The sequence below is a fragment of the Empidonax traillii genome, unplaced genomic scaffold, assembly GCF_003031625.1.
Source record: "Empidonax traillii isolate 1590-97213 ecotype Southwest subspecies unplaced genomic scaffold, ASM303162v1 scaffold264:size1143063, whole genome shotgun sequence".
NCBI lineage: Eukaryota > Metazoa > Chordata > Aves > Passeriformes > Tyrannidae > Empidonax > Empidonax traillii.
In genome coordinates, this window is record NW_020955457.1 from 644,899 (window position 1) to 662,505 (window position 17,607).

The 17,607-nt window shown below is 39.8% G+C and overlaps 1 protein-coding gene and 1 non-coding gene across 6 annotated transcripts in view; one reads left to right on the forward strand and one right to left on the reverse strand.

Moving 5' to 3' along the window:
• Positions 1-17,607, forward strand: part of LYN (LYN proto-oncogene, Src family tyrosine kinase) — a 50,687-nt gene that overhangs the window by 24,018 nt on the left and 9,062 nt on the right. For all 5 annotated transcript variants that reach the window (XM_027889529.1, XM_027889533.1, XM_027889531.1 and 2 more), the window contains exons 6-10: positions 37-140; positions 1,594-1,743; positions 2,985-3,137; positions 9,359-9,541; positions 10,419-10,495. In XM_027889529.1, coding sequence (XP_027745330.1) covers positions 37-140; positions 1,594-1,743; positions 2,985-3,137; positions 9,359-9,541; positions 10,419-10,495 — 667 coding nt within the window. The remainder of the gene's footprint in view (positions 1-36; positions 141-1,593; positions 1,744-2,984; positions 3,138-9,358; positions 9,542-10,418; positions 10,496-17,607) is intronic.
• Positions 6,039-6,110, reverse strand: TRNAD-AUC. The gene has a single exon. It is a non-coding gene; the product is annotated as a tRNA-Asp (tRNA).

Below are 17,607 nucleotides of genomic sequence, written 5' to 3' on the forward strand. Positions count from 1 at the left end.
AGAGAAACGCTTGTAACTCTTTGAAATACTTTTCAGATGGTTCTTCAAAGACATAACCCGAAAAGATGCTGAAAGACTACTCCTGGCTCCTGGAAATAGTCCTGGAGCTTTCCTTATCAGAGAAAGCGAAACATTAAAAGGTAGGCTTTGGGGTGGGTTGCTTTGGAATTGATACAGAGTTAAAAATACACAGTAAGTCTTCACAAAAAAATACCATCAAGTGGCACTGGATGTGGAGTAGTCACAGTGTGTCCTATTGTGTGAATTTTCTGCAGTTCTGTAGGAGTGAGAAGAATGAGAAAATCACCAGGAAGCTAGAGAAGAGAATAACACCCAAAGCTGAGATGCGGGGGGAAAAAGTGTGTGTGCGGGTGTGATTACACTGACAAGAAGCAGGAATGGATGAAGTAGCATCTTTTCTCTTCTTAATGTTTGTGACTCCTTTATTGGAAGACTCTTTACTGTGGTTGCTGTGTCCTGTAGTCTTCCATTCTTGGGCCTGCATCCATTGTTGCAAGTTTAAAGTATAGTTAGTGTATAATGAGGGTTTTCACTTCTACAGTGTAGTGTGATTCTGTCCAAAAAGCTTTTTTGTAAAGTTTTATGCTGTAGGCAGAGCACTTTGCGCTGAAAACCTTAGTGAAGTTTACCGGCTCTTCAGCTGGGACTTTGGGAAGTTTTACCACAGGGTCTGGACTCTGACAGCAGTCTGACTGGATGTTCCAGCTGAATGCTGCAACAGTGCATCCTCCAGAGGAAGACATATGAAGCTCTTCGGCAGATCATATATCTGTCCCCTCCACAGGGTAGCTTTTTTGGCCCCAGTACTGCAGATTCTGGATGAGGTGTAGCTCTGTAATGGGTCTATATCATTGTTTCTGTGCTCTCAGATGAAGACTCCTAAATGAAGTTTTCAAAGGAAGACTCCTAAGTTCAACACAGACTACTGAGAGTAAGGCAAAGTACCCCACTGTCACTGGATCTGTGTGTGAGGAGAGATAAGGGGGTGAGGTGGTTTCTTGTCCTTTGAAAATGCACAAGAATTGTACCAGTAGAAGAAAGGAAGAGTGCTGTAGCTAAGAGCAGATGCTCTCCTGCCCCGAATTAAATCCCAGCTGATGTTAGACTGCCTAAGACTAACAGATATGCTCTCCCTCCTGTATGCCTTAAGCCATCTCCAAACTATCCTTTTGTTAGTTGGCCCACAACAACCAGCGTGTTCCGTTTTTGAGATGCTGATCTCTGATTTTCAGCTTCTGCCTGAGTAGTGTGACAGCCCCGGTCTTTCTTTCCCAGCCAAGCTGGGGGACTTTCCACAAAACTGGGCATTGAATGTGGAGCTGCCTGGAACATGGAACTCCTGAGTTTGTTGAATAAGATTGAAAAAGAAAGTGTCACTGTAAGCATTTTGGTGACCGGTTCAGGACCAGCTATGGGCTAACTTCCTCCTGTTGATTGCAAAATGCTGTTTGAGGAAATAGGGGAGTAAAAAGGAAAACAGACAAAATGGTGATTTTGTTGAGCTCAACTGTATATGTGTGGACACTGTAGACTTTTGCTATCTGTTAATGATCATTCCCTCTTTATCCACAGGCAGCTATTCGCTCTCCATAAGAGACTACGATCCGCAGCATGGCGATGTTATTAAGCACTACAAAATCAGGAGTCTAGACAATGGAGGATTTTACATCTCTCCAAGAATAACTTTTCCCAACATCAATGATATGATCAAACATTATCAAAGTAAGTTAAAACAATTAGTGAATTACTCAATAGAATGCAGCCATTATTTCCTGTGATGGAAAATAAATGCTTTCTTCTCTTGTTTCAAAGCTTTTAATCTTTTTTTTTTATTTTTATTTTTCCTAAATAACTCAGGCATGCATGTTACCAAAGATAAAGTAAAACTGATTGGAACCCAAGTAATGTTGTTATCATAGTCAGACCTAATGCTGTTTTCCTGTGGCATACCATTGTGAAATAAAGACTAGGTTTATAAAACACCTCATGAAAGTTATAATAATGTGAAACTGTAGTAAGAATTGCCTTCAATTTAAATAAATTAATTATGTATTTGAGAGTAGATTCTTATTGACAATTAGCAGACATACATACAGACTTGTGTTGTCTCCTATAAATGTATTTTTTTAATCATTTTAATAGCATTTTGAAGGAAGTAAAATTCCATAGACTTCAAAGAAAGAAAATTACACCCACATAGAATGTATACATTTCTTTAAAAAAAGGGGAGAGAGGAGCGGGACAAGTTTCTACCTATATTTTACTGCAAAACTGGCTTTTAATTCTGCATGATCTCTAGTGGATAGCTCCAAAATATGGGGTTTCTTGGTCTTGTAACTGGGAAGACAGAAAAGACAAAAAAATATAAGACATAAAATTACATAGTTTTTTTTCAAAACCATTCTGAGGACTTGGCCATGAAATTTTTCAGAGTTGTTAGATACGTGTACTAGTTTTTTTGGCACAGCTGGAAAACCTGAGAATTATTCAACATTTATATAAAAGTTATAGCTGGTCATTGTCTGGAGAAAAAATAATGTTGACCTACTTAGGCTTGCATGCACATCTGTCTGAAACCATGTTGCAAGAAAATTTAATGACAAATTCACAACACAGGTCCCAAGCCTGACTCCAGTGTGGATCTTAATCAACTTACTGTTAGTAATCAGATCTGATATTGTATTTATTTGGTACAAATTGTACTAAAACCCCTTAATAATCTGCCAATAGCCATATGCATGTGATATTTCTATATTAAATTTATCTCTGAAAACCAAATTTCAGATCAGAGGCACTTGAAGTTATGTGAAAGCACCAGGTAGGCTACATTTTAATCACAGCGTCCAATTATTTTAGCATTATTTGAGGTAGCCCACACCTATAATTAAGTGATGTTTGTCTCAAGTCATGAGTCACAGAAGTGTAATGTATTTTGTATTTTGTTCTTTTTCTTTCAAAACCAGAGCAATCAGATGGTTTATGCAGAAAGTTGGAAAAAGCTTGTATTAGTCCCAAGCCTCAAAAACCATGGGATAAAGATGCATGGGAAATTCCACGGGAATCAATTAAATTAGTGAAGAAACTTGGAGCTGGTCAGTTTGGAGAAGTCTGGATGGGTAAGTTTATTCTTTTGAAATAAGTATTTAACTCTGAAAGAAGTGTCATTTCAGAGTCATTCAAAAATGTAGAGGACATGAACCTGGTCCGATATACTTGTAAAACAGCCAAACCAGGTCCATCTTCTTGTGAGGAGAGGAGGTTTGTAAAAAAAAGGTAGATACCTGAAAAATAAGTGGAATAAATCGTTTTGGAGTCCTTTAAACGAAAAAAGTAGTGAGTGAGCACTGTAATTTACAGGGTTAAAGACAATAGGGTTTTTTCAGTAGGGTTTTGTGGGGGATATAGAAGGTTATAGTAAGATGTGGCTCCCAAGCCTTAAAATCAATGGGTCTCTCAGAACTTTGTTTCAAATCAGAAAGTGTTAAAGAACATGAAATAAAAAGAAACAATGTCTTTTAGTGCATTGCCTATAGAGATTTCATTGTCTCTTTGTAAAGAAGATGCTCTAGTGTAGTGCATGGGACTGACAGACTGGGTGAAAAAAGAGAACAGACTTGACCCAAGAGTATTGTCTGCCAGTGTCTGCTCAGAAAGTAGGTGACTTATGTAGAAGGAAGACTAGAGACTGAACACCCCCTACCTTGAATTATCATGGAAGTCCCCAATAATAAAACTGTCATAAGACTTGCAAGTTGTAACTGTTAACACACACACAGCAAAAAATTAGAGCATTAATTATTGTCACCTAAATAATTATCTTTGTTGGCTTAGAAGCAATATTTTCTCAGCCTTGGTGACTTCAAGGGGCTATGTCCAGTGTCACATGGGCATAGTGAAAATAGTTTAATCATCTTGCTTTTGAAATGCTGCCTCTTCTGACATCTGAGTATTCTTTTGGCTTCTGTATTGCGTGTTCTGTGTGCTGTTCGTTACTTATGCACTTTTTACCAGTTACCACCTTGTTTGGGGTAAACTATACCTTCCTCCTGAAGTCTTCATTAGGATGTTTTTTTAAGACCAAATCATTCTCTTGGTCTTTCCTGGAATCTCTTCTTTGGATTTTATGTTTAAACAGGAATAAAATTGTTACAGTTATAATCGTAATAGATCAGATGATGGTGATCATGATTATTATTAATTTTAAGGTGTAAGATTCTGTAGGCAGGGTATTTCTGAGCAACTTAAGAGTGTATCCCAAAGCTTGCTAGAAGACATAAAGCTATGAAAGGGTCTCTGATGACCTATAAGAGTGGGTCAGTCTGACAGGAATGTCACTGCTTTGAAGAGATGCTCTCATTTAGAAGAGCAAAGCACAGATTGGTGCTGTTTGAGTGGCAAATTACACATGCAACTACAGTGTCAATCAGAAAGCTCTAATTCAGTCATAGGTGTAATCTTTTGGTATAAATCATGTAAAAAAATGCAAGCAACACATCTCTATAGAATAATGCAGCCAAATTCAGCCTTTTATCTGCCTTCATGAGAAAAGGCTTAAGAAACCCTCTAGCTATGATATACATGAATGACAGTTTAGATATTAGTCAGGACAAGTGTCAGTCATTGTGCAGTTATTTCTGTTTAATAAATCAGGACCAGAAATGTTCAACTGACACTGAAATACTGTGGAGAACTTTTTGGTAGGAGATAATCAACTGCTTGAAAATGTAGACCATTTTGGGAAATGACTAATTCTGCACAAAGGAATAAAATTTTAGAAGGATGTTTCTGGTTCAAGATGTTTCCTCTTGTTTGTGTCATTATTTTAACATCTAAACTGGGCCTAACCCCTGTGTCTGAAATGCTGCAGTGTGAGAAAAATTAATGTACTGTGAAAGCGATCACTGTGTTTCCTCTTCTCTGCTTCCTTTCTGAAGCAAAAGAAGATGATTTGCATGGCACAAGTCCACTCAAATCAGGAGCGTGGGTAATCTTAGAACCAAGGAACTTCAAGCTGGATAGCGAATATTGGGTCAGCGGTGTGGTGTGGGGTGTCAGCAAACACTGTGTATTGTAATGATCAACCAGCGACATTGGGAGGAATGTAGAGGTACTGGGAAAGAACCTCATTGCTGTGCTGTCCTGACTGGAGAGCTGGTTGTTATGCTGCCACCTCACATACAGCAAAATTATTTTTCAGCTGAAGTGTGAATTAAAGAGCAATACTGTCCCATGGCTTAATTACTAAATAAATTTATTCTTGATAAAGGGTACTTAGAATTGTGGTTTCAGAGGGAACAGTGTCCTGCTCAGAGGAACTGTGCTTCCTAGTAAAGAAAGATGTAGAGCTACTGGACAGAGTCCAGCAAAGGGCCACAAAGATGTTGAAAGGACTGGAGCACCTCTCTCTTGAGGAAAGGCTGAGAGACTTGAGACTGTTCAGCCTGGGGGATCTTATCAGTGTATGTAAATTGCTGAAGGAGGTATGCAGAGAGGACGGAGCCAGGCTCTTCTCAGTGGTGCCCAGTGACAGGACCAGAAGCAAAGGGCACAAAGTGAAACACAGGAGGCTCCCCCTGAACATCAGGAAACCCTTTTTCATTGAGTGAGTGACCAGGCACTGGCATTGGTTGCCCAGAGAGGCTGTGGTGTCTCCATCCTTGAAGAGAATCAGAAGCCAAACGGACACAATCCTGGACAACCAGCTTGATTAGGTGTGTTGGACACTGGTGCCTTCCAGAGGCCCCTTCCAACCTGAACCCTTCTGTGATTCTGTGAGATATGGGAATAGAGATAATAATGGCCAGTCTTCACGAACGAAGAACCGGGGAAGGTTTTTACACCTTCCAGCCTGCGCATTGGACTTTTTAGGTGAGACACAGTGTGCGCGGAACTGAGCCCACCCTTTAATCCTGAGGTTCATCTGCCGGGGCCAAGTGAGCTTGGACGGTGGCAGCGAGGTCCTCAGGACGTAGATGGATTGCCTTACAGGGCTAACGAGCTCCATCTGCCTGGGGAGTGGCCCCGACCGGGAATCGAACCCGGGTCTCGGCATTGATAGTGCCGCGCCTTAACCGCTTGACGACCAAGGGCAATACTGTTGCTGCAATGTGAAGATAGAAAAGGGTATCTTTTATACTGTTTTCTTTTTAGTATGCCTGTAAGTACTTTCTGGGCTTCCACATTGATATCTTCCTTGTGAACATTTTGGAGGGAGTTAGATTATATTGTGGGAGGACTAAGAAAACCCTAGGAACAAAAAAACAAGCCCCTGTATCCTCAAAGCACTCCAACGCATACCTGAAACACTAAATTCTTTTGAGAATTCTATCCTAAGATGTAGAGAAGAACATGGCTTGTAGTGTGAGACATCATCATACATTCCTCAGACTTTCATACTACTGCTTGCTTCACATTTGATTAACAGAAGCTGAAACTGCAGAGAGACTCACCTCCTGCCATGGTATGAAAGGTTTTTAGACCATGGAGTTCAGTGCATCTGGGCAGCTACTTTGGTGATGTGATGCACCAGAGCAGCACTGCAAGAGCAGGGTCTATGTTTTATGCATTTTTGTTCCTAGTGTGCACTGATATGATGTGAATCATGATGCTCTGTGGTATTAATAATCCATGAAGAAAATTCTCAAGCAGGGCTAAGAGGAAAGTTAACAAGGCAAATGCAGCCATTATAGTGTATTTTATTAATGAGGCACATCTTGCTTGCATCTCAGGTGTAAAAGATTCTCTTATTCAGTAACCTCTGAATTAGAATATAAGTAATATGTGTTTTGAAGGAGTATTTTCTTCTGCAGCTGTTAGAAAAAAAAAAGCAGAGGAAATCATATCACAGAAATCCTTTTGTTACAATAAAAGACATCTAAAACGAACCAAGAAAACTTACTGGTACATCTCATTAGTATCAGAAAAGAAATTTGACAATACATAGATGAGCTGAATGTTAGTTGCAAAAAATCTGAAATTCATGTCAGATGTTCTAGATCTAAGCAAGAATTTCATGGCTTATCTTTTTTTTTGAATTCACATTTAGGTGGCAGACGTAAGTTCATTCGGCAGACCGTGGTTCATTCATATAATATGGCAAGCAGTCTACACCCAGAATCAGGCTCAGTTCAGCCAAGGCAGGTGTTAGTGAATAGTTCAGAGCCCTAGGCACTGTATGAAGCTGGGGGATGATGCCGTAGTCACCCCTTCCCACAGCTCTCTGTGCAGTTACTAGAATCCTTCTGTGATGCAGATTAAACCTTAAATTTGCTGTCCCTAAAGTGCTTTGAGGTTACCAGTTTTCTCTCCACCTGAACAAAGGCTGCAGTTCCTTATCTGAACAGTAAGATTCTGCCAGCTAAGCAGATTATCTTTATGGGCACTACCACAGAGATTCTCACAGCAGTGACAGGTGACCTGGCATGAGGACTAGGACATTGTTGGGCTGGAGTGGTACAGATGCATACCAAAAAGATGCTGCCTGCTCCAGGTCTCAGCCCAAATAAAGCTAACACTAGTTTTGATGATAATATGGGTGGGAGAGGTGACAAATTCCAGTTTTGCCAGACTCTCAAGGTCCACTTTTTTGTGTGTGCTCATAGAGTTCATGACCACCTTTCCTCAGGGTTTTGGTGTCTCATCCCTGGCAATACCTGATGAAATAAATGAACATAAAAGAGATCAAGATCAGTTATCTCTAGTGCTCCCACCAGCTATTTGCTTTGTATGTTACGACCAGAGGGTCAGGGTAGACTTTTTTACAGCAGAAAACCTCAGTGTCACTGAGGCATTGTAGTAAAGCCAAGTTTCTGTATGTAAGACTCTAGTTTGATAGATCCCTGTAGTGAATGGAAAATACTGTCACATAGCTAATGGTGTGTTGCTCATAATTGGTTCACAGAAATAATGATATTTATTGATACTTTTAGTAGAGAATTCAACAAACTAAGAGTGGAAATCATGCTCTGCTTTAGCGTATGGGATGGAATAGTAGAAATTATACAAATAAGCTTTCAGATTCTTAAGCAGAAAGAAATACATTTAATATTTTTTTTTCTAATAGATATAAACAGGTTTGACCTATAGCTGTAATTTTTACTGTTAAGTAATTTAGAGAAATGTCTATGTTATGCTTTGACCTGACCATGTTTGGAAAAATGGATTTTATAATTGTGCAGGTGAATATTTTGTGATTGGCTAAGTGGCTTTTCTCGGATGCTGATTCTTCTTCCAAAAAAGAAGATGCAGTGGTTAGAACAATCACTTAAGATCTGGGAACTACGTCCTTGCTTTGCCACTGATTTCTTTTGTCAGGATGATAAATAGGATAAGGAAGCAGTAGATTCCAGTTTGGAGGTGGTGATAGTCTGCAATGTTGCTGAACAAGGCAATGAGTCTATTTCATTGAGTCATGAAAGTTTTACCTCTTCTAAGAAACATTTCTGCAGTGTTGCAATGGGTATGATGGGGTAAAAAACTTACGTTTATATCCCTATCCCTGTCTTTCTTTCTCTTTTATTTCTTTTATTTTTCAAATTAAATTACTTCATGAGATAAACTTTAGTATCAGTGCTTACTACTCTATTTTTAATGCTATTTTAACATTTATTTCATGTTTGGGAAAATCAGAAAATAATTCCCTCTACTTTTTATGTAACTAGACTATTACATTAGAAGGTTTGATAAACAAAGAAATGAACCACAGCCACAGTCTCCTCCACTTTTGGCATGGGCTATGTGATAAGAAGTTATCACATTTTAAATCTTGTGCTGAACACTGGAGGATTGCAGTCCTGGCAGCATATCCTTGTTGGTCACAAGAACACTCATTTGACTGCACTTTCCCGTAATGCTCCATTTTGAGCACTGAGGGTTACGGAAAGGGTTATAAGCATGAGACTGGCATGCATAAAATAGCAAAAATCATGGGATTTAAAGATACTCCAGAATCTTGCAGTCAATCCTCGGACGCTATTGGATTCTGGGAAAATTTAAGTGGACATTCATTGAAACATGTCTTGACAAGTATTTTATGTGCCACTTGTGAATGAAAACTTGGTATGAAGTAAAATCATTTGCTTGCTTTATATATATTTTTTTATTTTGAGATGACTGATTGCTAAATATAGGGAATGGATCATTTTTCACTGCAACGTTGTATCAGTTGCAAAATAAAAAGGAATTCTAGCATAAATATTTGTGCCACATCTGGCACTTGCTTTCAGACTCTTAGCTGTTCCTGGAATCTAACCTCACCTGCTTTACAAATTCCTGCTAGTCGGGATGCTGTGTGGTGCAGAGTGACTTCAACTGCGCTGATTGTACTCCCTCTTTGTAGGTTACTATCACAATAGTACGAAAGTGGCTGTGAAGACTCTGAAGCCTGGAACAATGTCTGTGCAAGCCTTCCTGGAAGAAGCCAATCTCATGAAAACGCTTCAGCATGATAAGCTGGTTAGGCTTTATGCTGTAGTGACCAAAGAAGAGCCTATTTATATTATAACAGAATTCATGGCAAAAGGTGAGAAAAACATTGGATCTGCAAGCAGTGTTTTAGGTGAACTCTTCTGCTTCTCTTAAATTAGTCCCCTTTCTTTAAAAAGGAAGCAGTGGTAGAGTTATTTTTTTGAGTGCTCAGGTATTAACTGAAGAAGCACCTATGCTTAAAATGGGCTGAGGCTTTAATTTTATGATTTATTGCTGCATTTGTGAATGTGATTTTACAGTTTTCTTAAATGCAGCATTTTTAATTGTTTCTGAATCAGAGGATAACCCCAAAATAGCTCTGGTTCCTTTGGAGTCCATACCTAACTTTTGTGTCTGGTATCATAGCAAGGCAATTAAAATACACCTTAGAAATTGCCTTATGTGGCCCATGAATTGGTAAAGGTGTGTGTAATAAGGTGAGTGAGGTGTGGTCCTGCAAGGATGGCTGCACTACTAGAAAAGGACAACCTTTACAGAGCAATGCTGCAAAAAATATGCAAGGTTTCCTTGCATAGGTGATAATTTTTCTTGTTTTGTTCTGTTTTCTAGCAATTTTTTGTTGAGGTATTCATGCTTTATGACTTGGAAAGGCTTGATGTGAGTACTCCTCCTAGGCAGCTTTCCTGACGGTCCATAGACTAGCATGCTTATCAAACTCAGCACCACTAAACTGAGATGTGGTCTGATGGGAGTTTTCTACACCCAGGAAAATGGCTAAAATCAGATGTCTGACATGCAGACTTGGATGTTACTGTTGCTAAATCATGGAAAGAAACTGTCTTACCATGGTCAACTTGAAAATACATCAAAACACTTCACTGCATCACTTTGGGATCCAGAAAGTTGGGGACTGGTGTGACCTTTCTTTTGGTAATAAGCTGCACTGACTTAATCTTTCTCTGTTGTAACAGGAAGTTTGCTGGATTTCCTGAAGAGTGATGAAGGAAGTAAATTGTTGCTTCCAAAGCTAATCGACTTCTCTGCTCAGGTAAAGTTTAGGAAATATGCTCAAAATTAGTGGGCTTTTATTTCTTTCAGAGTCTGAAACTCATGCTGGGCAGCTTTATCTTCAGGGATTTTTGCATAAAGAATCAATTTTCAGATAAATTTTGAGTAAATTAGGTTATTTGAGAGGAGGAAATAGATAAAAGAGGTTTCAAAGGGAATGTGTGAGGTCACTGCTGGTGACCTACCTAGATGTCAGTGAAACCCTGATTAGATGGCAGCAGCACACATCTGCTTTCCTTTGTGGAAAGGCTGCTTTCAATTTGAGCAGCCATGTGTTGAAAGTGTAAGTACAAGTTAGTGACTTTGTGCTTAGGAGATTCCTCCAGTGTTAATAAAGGTATTGTTTTTTACTTCTTGTGTCAGGTTAATTGGTCAAACATCTCTTAACCTCAGTGGACTCTACTTGGTTTCAAATTCTTACTTAAATTATTGTGAAATGATGTTTCAGTATACTAGTATATGATTCATGAACCAGGAGAATTGTTTCAAAATATACAGGTTATCCCATGTCATAAATCAAACCTGAAGAGAGAGACCCCAGAGTGATTTGTGTTTCACAGACTGGATCAAAGGTGCCCAGAGCCCAGTGTTTTGTCTTCGACAGTTACCAGCATTAGATGTCCAGGGAGGCGTGTAACAAAAGTAGAGTAATAATTGTGGTTTTGTGATTTGTAGTTCATGTTACTAATAGGTAATGAGGGCATTTCTGTTAGGTTATTGCTAACCAATCTTTTAGGGTTTTTCCGATGCATTAGAGTTTGCAGATTTTTGTACGCTATTACACTAATTTGTTGTAACTCATGAAGAAAGATAGGAAAACTTTAAAAGGTATGACAAAAAGGCACATTAAGAATATTATATAAATGTTTTATATAAGCATTGCTATGCAAATAAATATAAGATTAGAAATATTTCTTTACCAAGAGGGTTGTCAAACAGTAAAACAGCCTTCCCAGAGAGGTGATCAATGCCCCAAACCTGTCATTGTTTAAGAGGCATTTGGACAATGACCTTAATAACATGTTTTAACTTTTGGTTAAAATGGCCCGAAGTGGCCAAGCAGTTGGACTAGATGATCATTGGAGGTCCTTTCCAAATAGAACTATTCTATCCTATAGGATATTACATATCACATGGTGTTATGCAAATGTTCAATATATCAAATACAGATTTTTATTTAACGTCAATCCAATGCAGGAGCAATTTTTGCTTTAATTATTGGTATTGTGTAGCTATAGGCTTTCTAAGTTTTATGAATTCTTTGAGTAATTTGTCCTTGAGAATTTAGTGGGATAGAAGCTTTGTAGATGTAGAAAACCTGCTGGATCCCAGGTCATGGCTTGAAGAGATGAATAACAGTGGGCAGAAAAGAAGAAAAAAAAAAGGGAGCTTTGAAAATAGTGTGTAAAATTCAAGGGAGAGAGGAACATCTGTGAGCAGTGATATGAAAGGAGACCTGAGATGCAGAGAGAAAAGCACATATAGTTTTGCAGCAGAGCTTTTTGTTGGAGTTAGGGATGTTGTGTTCGTTTTAAATATTTTGCTTACATAAATTTAAGGCTGAAAAAGTGCGATGAACTAGAGCGCAGCTCTGACTGTGTATAACTTGGGTAAATCACTTCAAGATAACAGGGGTCAGAGATTGTCATTTACAAAGCTTTGAAGGTCAGATCACTTGGAATGGACATCACTTGTCACCCTGATCTGACAGCAACCTCTCAGAGCCAGTTCCTTGCACTTGGCCTCAGAGGCCAGGAGCTTGTGCTGCACAGGTGATGTGAGAAGTCCCTCTTGTCACCTCAGAGGTAGACTATCAACAGAAATTCCTGAAAGTGAGCTGTGCATTATTGGCTTGCAGTGATCCTGAAGGGGTTTTCAGGAATGCCTCTCTGAGATTTCTGGCTGCAGCCCAAACAAAACTTTGGAACAGAGATAGCAGGATTTTTCTTGTGGAAGGAATTTGTAGGGTTTTTGAGCGCCTTTGTAAAGAGCACTTAATGCCATTGGGTAATAACAGGATGACGGTGTAGAACAGACTTGCATGCTGCATGTGTGTGGTTCCAGAATAGACATTTCCCTCTGACCAACACCGATATTCCACTGGTCTTCTATCTCTGACAGTCTGAATGTTAATTGATGGGTCTTTAGGGCAAAAGATGGACAAAAATATTTTCAGACCACTGCTAAGGTAGTGGCAATTTTACTGCAGACCTGTGGATCACACTTTTCCAAAATGTGGGCTGTATATAAAGGAGAACACAAAATGTATGTAGCATTTTTGATATGACTCTAGTTTGTACAAATGGAGCACTAATTTACAGCAATGATGTTAACCTCTCTGGAGAGCTAAGGGGAGAGAAATTTGGAGAGATATGTTTCAAAAGTGGTTAAAAATGATATGGAAGGAAGCTTGTGGTGAAGTTCTTAAATAACATGAGGTTGTGTTTTTTTCCTTGTTGGACGCACATTTGAGCTCTTCATTAGTGTCTAATCGCACCATTTTAGCAAGGCAGTTTGCCAAACTGTCCCAGCTTCTCCTGGAAATGCAAGAAATTGTAGCTGAGCATTAGCTTATTTTTCTCCTTATACATCTGTGATGTTACATGGCACAGGAAGGACTAAGAACGGTAGAAAGGGAGGGAAGGGTGTGGTCAGTGTGACTATTAGATGGCTGAAGAATATAGCGCAAGTAGATGTACAGAAACACTCACCTGAAGCTGATTTTCCAAGTGTTGTCGAAGAGCAGCAACAGCTGTGAGTTGTTTGCACTGCCAGGCTGTTGTTTAGTGCTCCACTTGCTGAACTCATTATGCCTTTGCCTTGAACAGTCTTGAAAAAATACCTGTTTACAAGAGGTGAAACATTCTGATTTTGAAAATGAGGACTGCTGCTGTACGTGAAATAACACCTTTTTAAAAGTAAGCCTTTTCCAAGAAAGTAGTCAAATATACTCCTGCTCTGCTAAACTGACTTTGCTGTTTAGTTAGATGAACTCACTCACTGATGGCCATTTTGGACAGAGATAGCTGTTGTTACTTGGTTACACTTACATCTAGTGCCTACTTTAACTTACAGCTGTGGATTCTGGATTTTGATGGGTTTCTTTCTGTACTAATGGTCATGATTTATGAAATTAAGTTTGTGGAAAAGATGGCAAGAAAATGCTTGCTAGGAAGATGGTCCAGCTAGGTTTCTAAAGCAACCTGCCCTCTGACAGAGCTGAAGGTATCTCTTGTGTTTTAATTAGTGCATGTGAGCAGGGGCAGTCTAGTGTTAGCTATGCCCTGGCAAAGACAATTTTATTCACTAGAGATGAGTGTCAGATGTCTCTGAAATGAGAATGTTTTAAAGGAAGCTGAGGTTTGCAAACATATCCTCAGGCACATACTACCTGCTTTAGTACAGAGCAGAGCTGTGGCATTTCCCATAGAAGTCAGCAGAATTCTCAGTATGTTGGACATACCAGAAACAGCCAGGAACATGGAAAAAGCAAAACCTGAGCCTGCCTCCCTGCCTGCATGGCCACTGTCGATGGATGGGTCAGCAGCATGGCAACCTCTTCAGCTGCTCCCACAGCTGCCTCTCATCTGGCAGGCATTACCTGGCACAGGTGATGAGTTGTTCCCAGTGGTTCCCCTTGCTGGACTCTTCCTGCCAGCTCAGCCAGCAGATTCAAGGAATCCAAAGGGGCCATTAGCTGTTGATTCCCGGTTGCAAGGTGGAGTGGAAGCGAATTTCATTGCTTTGTCCATGGTCTGTTGCCAGGTCTTGCTAATTCAGCAGGGCAAGGCGGTCCACATGGACATTGCCCAAATTCCTCTTGGTCATTTACAGGCAACAGCGTGGCTCCTTCAGCACTTAAGCAACTGGCAAACTCTGGATTTTACTGGTTGGTTTCTGTCTTGCCCTAGAGGAAATTTACCTGAAGAGCCTCCAGTTCTTTGTTTCACAGTTCTTGAATTTGTACTTGCTTCTGTTTGATGAGATCTGCTGTAAACATAGGATGGGAATTCTGAGAACCTTTTGTATGTGTAAACTCTTCCTGCTTCTTATGCAAATCCATTACCTTCCTGGTAGTACGCACATGCATAGTGGCTGTGGTTAGGAGAATGGTATCTGTTTTTACTGAACACACTCATGGTATAACTTTTGAACTGGTCAAAGCTTGGTCCTAAAAACAGTCTTTTTCTTTCCCATGCATTGCTGATACTTTCATTAATTCTTCTGTGACCTACTGCTTCACTGGCAGCTACCTTCTGCCTTCTGAGGCTACAGTGTCATTGAAATAATAGTAAACTTATAAGAAAATTAATAGAGACTTTTAATGCAGTGTTTTAATCCCTCTCACCCCTCTCTTTTAAGGTCATAGGGAAAGTCCTAGATTACAATTAATTTTAAGTCTTATTTGGCATTGTGACATTTCCACTGCATATTCCTTTTCATGCTTCTTTGATTTTTAATGATACCCTCTAATGTTCTAGTGCATAATTACATACATTACTTTTATAATACTTTTTTCCCCCCTGGGTCTGCTTTGACTACATAACTGCTTGACTGAATCAAGAGGAATATGATTTTGCAACCTTTCCTGACTTCACCTTTAGGATAAGCACTGCTGCAAACTGAGAATCGTTATTCCACCGATATATCACTTGAAGATATGTGTCTTTTACAACAGTTTTTCACAGACAAAGAGTCACGTGAAGATGAACTCTCTTTTTGACAACTCTGTGGTGAAGAAGTGTGTTTTATTTTATTATGCATCTGGACGTTATCAAAAGGTGCCTGAAAGGTACCATTACCGAAAGGTTAATCCTAGACCAAAGACAGCCCGGTCCAGATCAATAACACATCTGCTTCAAACCTTTCAAAACTGCAGACTGCTTTTAGTGAGGCTTCTCCCTAGGAACTGAGAGAATTACCCAATTTAAGGCAATGTGAAACTCGGGGTATCCTCTGCTTAAAATGCACAAACAAGATGCTTGTGTCCACCTAAGAATTCTGCACTCATTTCCAGTCGGGTTTTTGGGATGCTCTGACTGACCACCAGTTGTGGGCCTGAGCAGCCCATGTGAGCAGCTGAGAGCAGCTCTGAGGCCACTGTCCCACACCTGCCATGACTTTTAGCTGAAGCTTTACAGTTACAGACGCTGTCTTGTGGAATGATTTATTTCTCCCAGAAGACCATTCTCCCATTCTTACCCTAGGTGCATAGTTCCTGGTGTGTAGAGATTTGCTGGTTGGTTGTGTTTAAAAGGATTTAATTTGGGTATTTCCAAAAGTGTGTCAGTAGTTCATTAAAGGTGATGGGGAATTGCTCCTTTCTTGGCGGTAACACTTGTACAGTGTAGGCAGAATCCTCTCTTAAAGACCACAAAATACATTTGTGAAGCTCAAATTAGCTTTCCCATCCTGCCTGCTGAAGTTACATGTAGCCGAACAGTCTTGACAGGTACCAATGATCATTAAAAGACAGGGAAAAAGGCTTTAATTTTCTTTTGTTCATATGAATTTCTCTACCATTAACATATCATTTGGCAATGAAAACCCAACAATTATCATTAGAAGTTATCACTTGGGCTCTGGCACCCATTCCCTTGATCAAAAAAATCATAATTTTTTTCTTTCTTCTTTTCCCACAAGCAAAGATTTAATGTGACTAGACATGTGAATTCAGTTGTCCAGTTGCTGTGTTTCCCCTCCTTCTCCCATTCAAAATTCCTTGCTCATATTCTTTTTCTACTTTGGAATTTTTAGCATGCCCCAAGTACTTGCATATGCATTGCTTCTTTGAATTTTTCTGATTCAATGCAGTCAAAACCATTGTCCTGGAATTTTACAGAAATATAGTTTGTATGTGCTGAAAATGTAATGAATCATTTATTTTCACATTCTTATTTGTGATCAGATGATGACTTTGGTGAATCTGGCACAAATAAGAGGAAATAAAATGGTCTTTCCAATGGCTTTTCTTGGTTGGACTTAGGAATTAAATATCACCATCACAAATGTCTCTTTTGTGAAGTGGTTCTTCATTCCCTAGCCAGCAGTTTGTCCAAATATTAAATCTGTGTGAGGAAGAAAGAAGGAGGAAAGTTGATTCCTCTGTGATATTTTATGTATTTTTGGTGATATTAGTGGACCTGTCTGCATTTTGGGTGTATTTGCCAAGCTGTCTTGTCAAGCCTCAGCACTGATCTTACACCAAAACCTTCCTTTTCATCTCTCCTTCTTCCCAAACCCAAGTAATGGCATGGGGAGGAGAGAGAGGAGGAGCAAGCTCTGAATTAAATACTGCTCTTCTACTGTGAAGCAATTATTGTGTGTCTAGTAGGACTCTGTGTAGCAATTATTCACTATTAGCTGCTTCCTTCATTATAAAACATCTTACTGATTTCTAGAAAATGTGAAATGCAGGTGTTCTTCATTCTCTTCATTGTCAGAGTTTCTTTCTGGTTTGGTGTGAGAACCCCCCTGCATTGTACAAGGGCAGTGTCACACGGCTCTGAAGAATATATCGGTTTGTAAGAAAAGGTTTGCAGTGGAAGGAGGTGGGAGGGCAAGTGGCTCTATTTTTCCATTGCTTAAACCGAAAAAGAGGAACAAAGACCATGTGGTTTTGTGTTGTAAGTGTGTGCCTTTGCAGTACCCCTCAGGGACTTTTTAGAAACGGATAAGCAGAAGTGATGGTAATGCTCTCTTAAAATTTGGTCAGGTGCTCCTGCCTGCTTTACTGCACAGCAGAAATGAGCACCTCTGGTGCTGAGAAGGAATCTGTCCATATGTCTCCTCCTGAGGTGGACAGGAAACAGCCTGCGAGGAGGGTGCTGGGGACTGGCACTGGCAAAGGACCCTTACTGCTTTACTGCTGCCTCACTGGCAAGTCTGACAGTTTGTGTGTTCCCCAAACCATGTGGTCAAGAGTGAGGGGTCTGTCACCCACCCACAGACATCCCAGAGAGGTACCTGTGGCACAGGTTGCACTGTGGCCCTTGTCTGGAAATTGCCCATCAACAGTCTCACAAGAAAGATAAAAAATGACAGCTCACAAGAACAGGTTTTATTTTTGGTTTTTTCTTTAGCTTCTCCTAA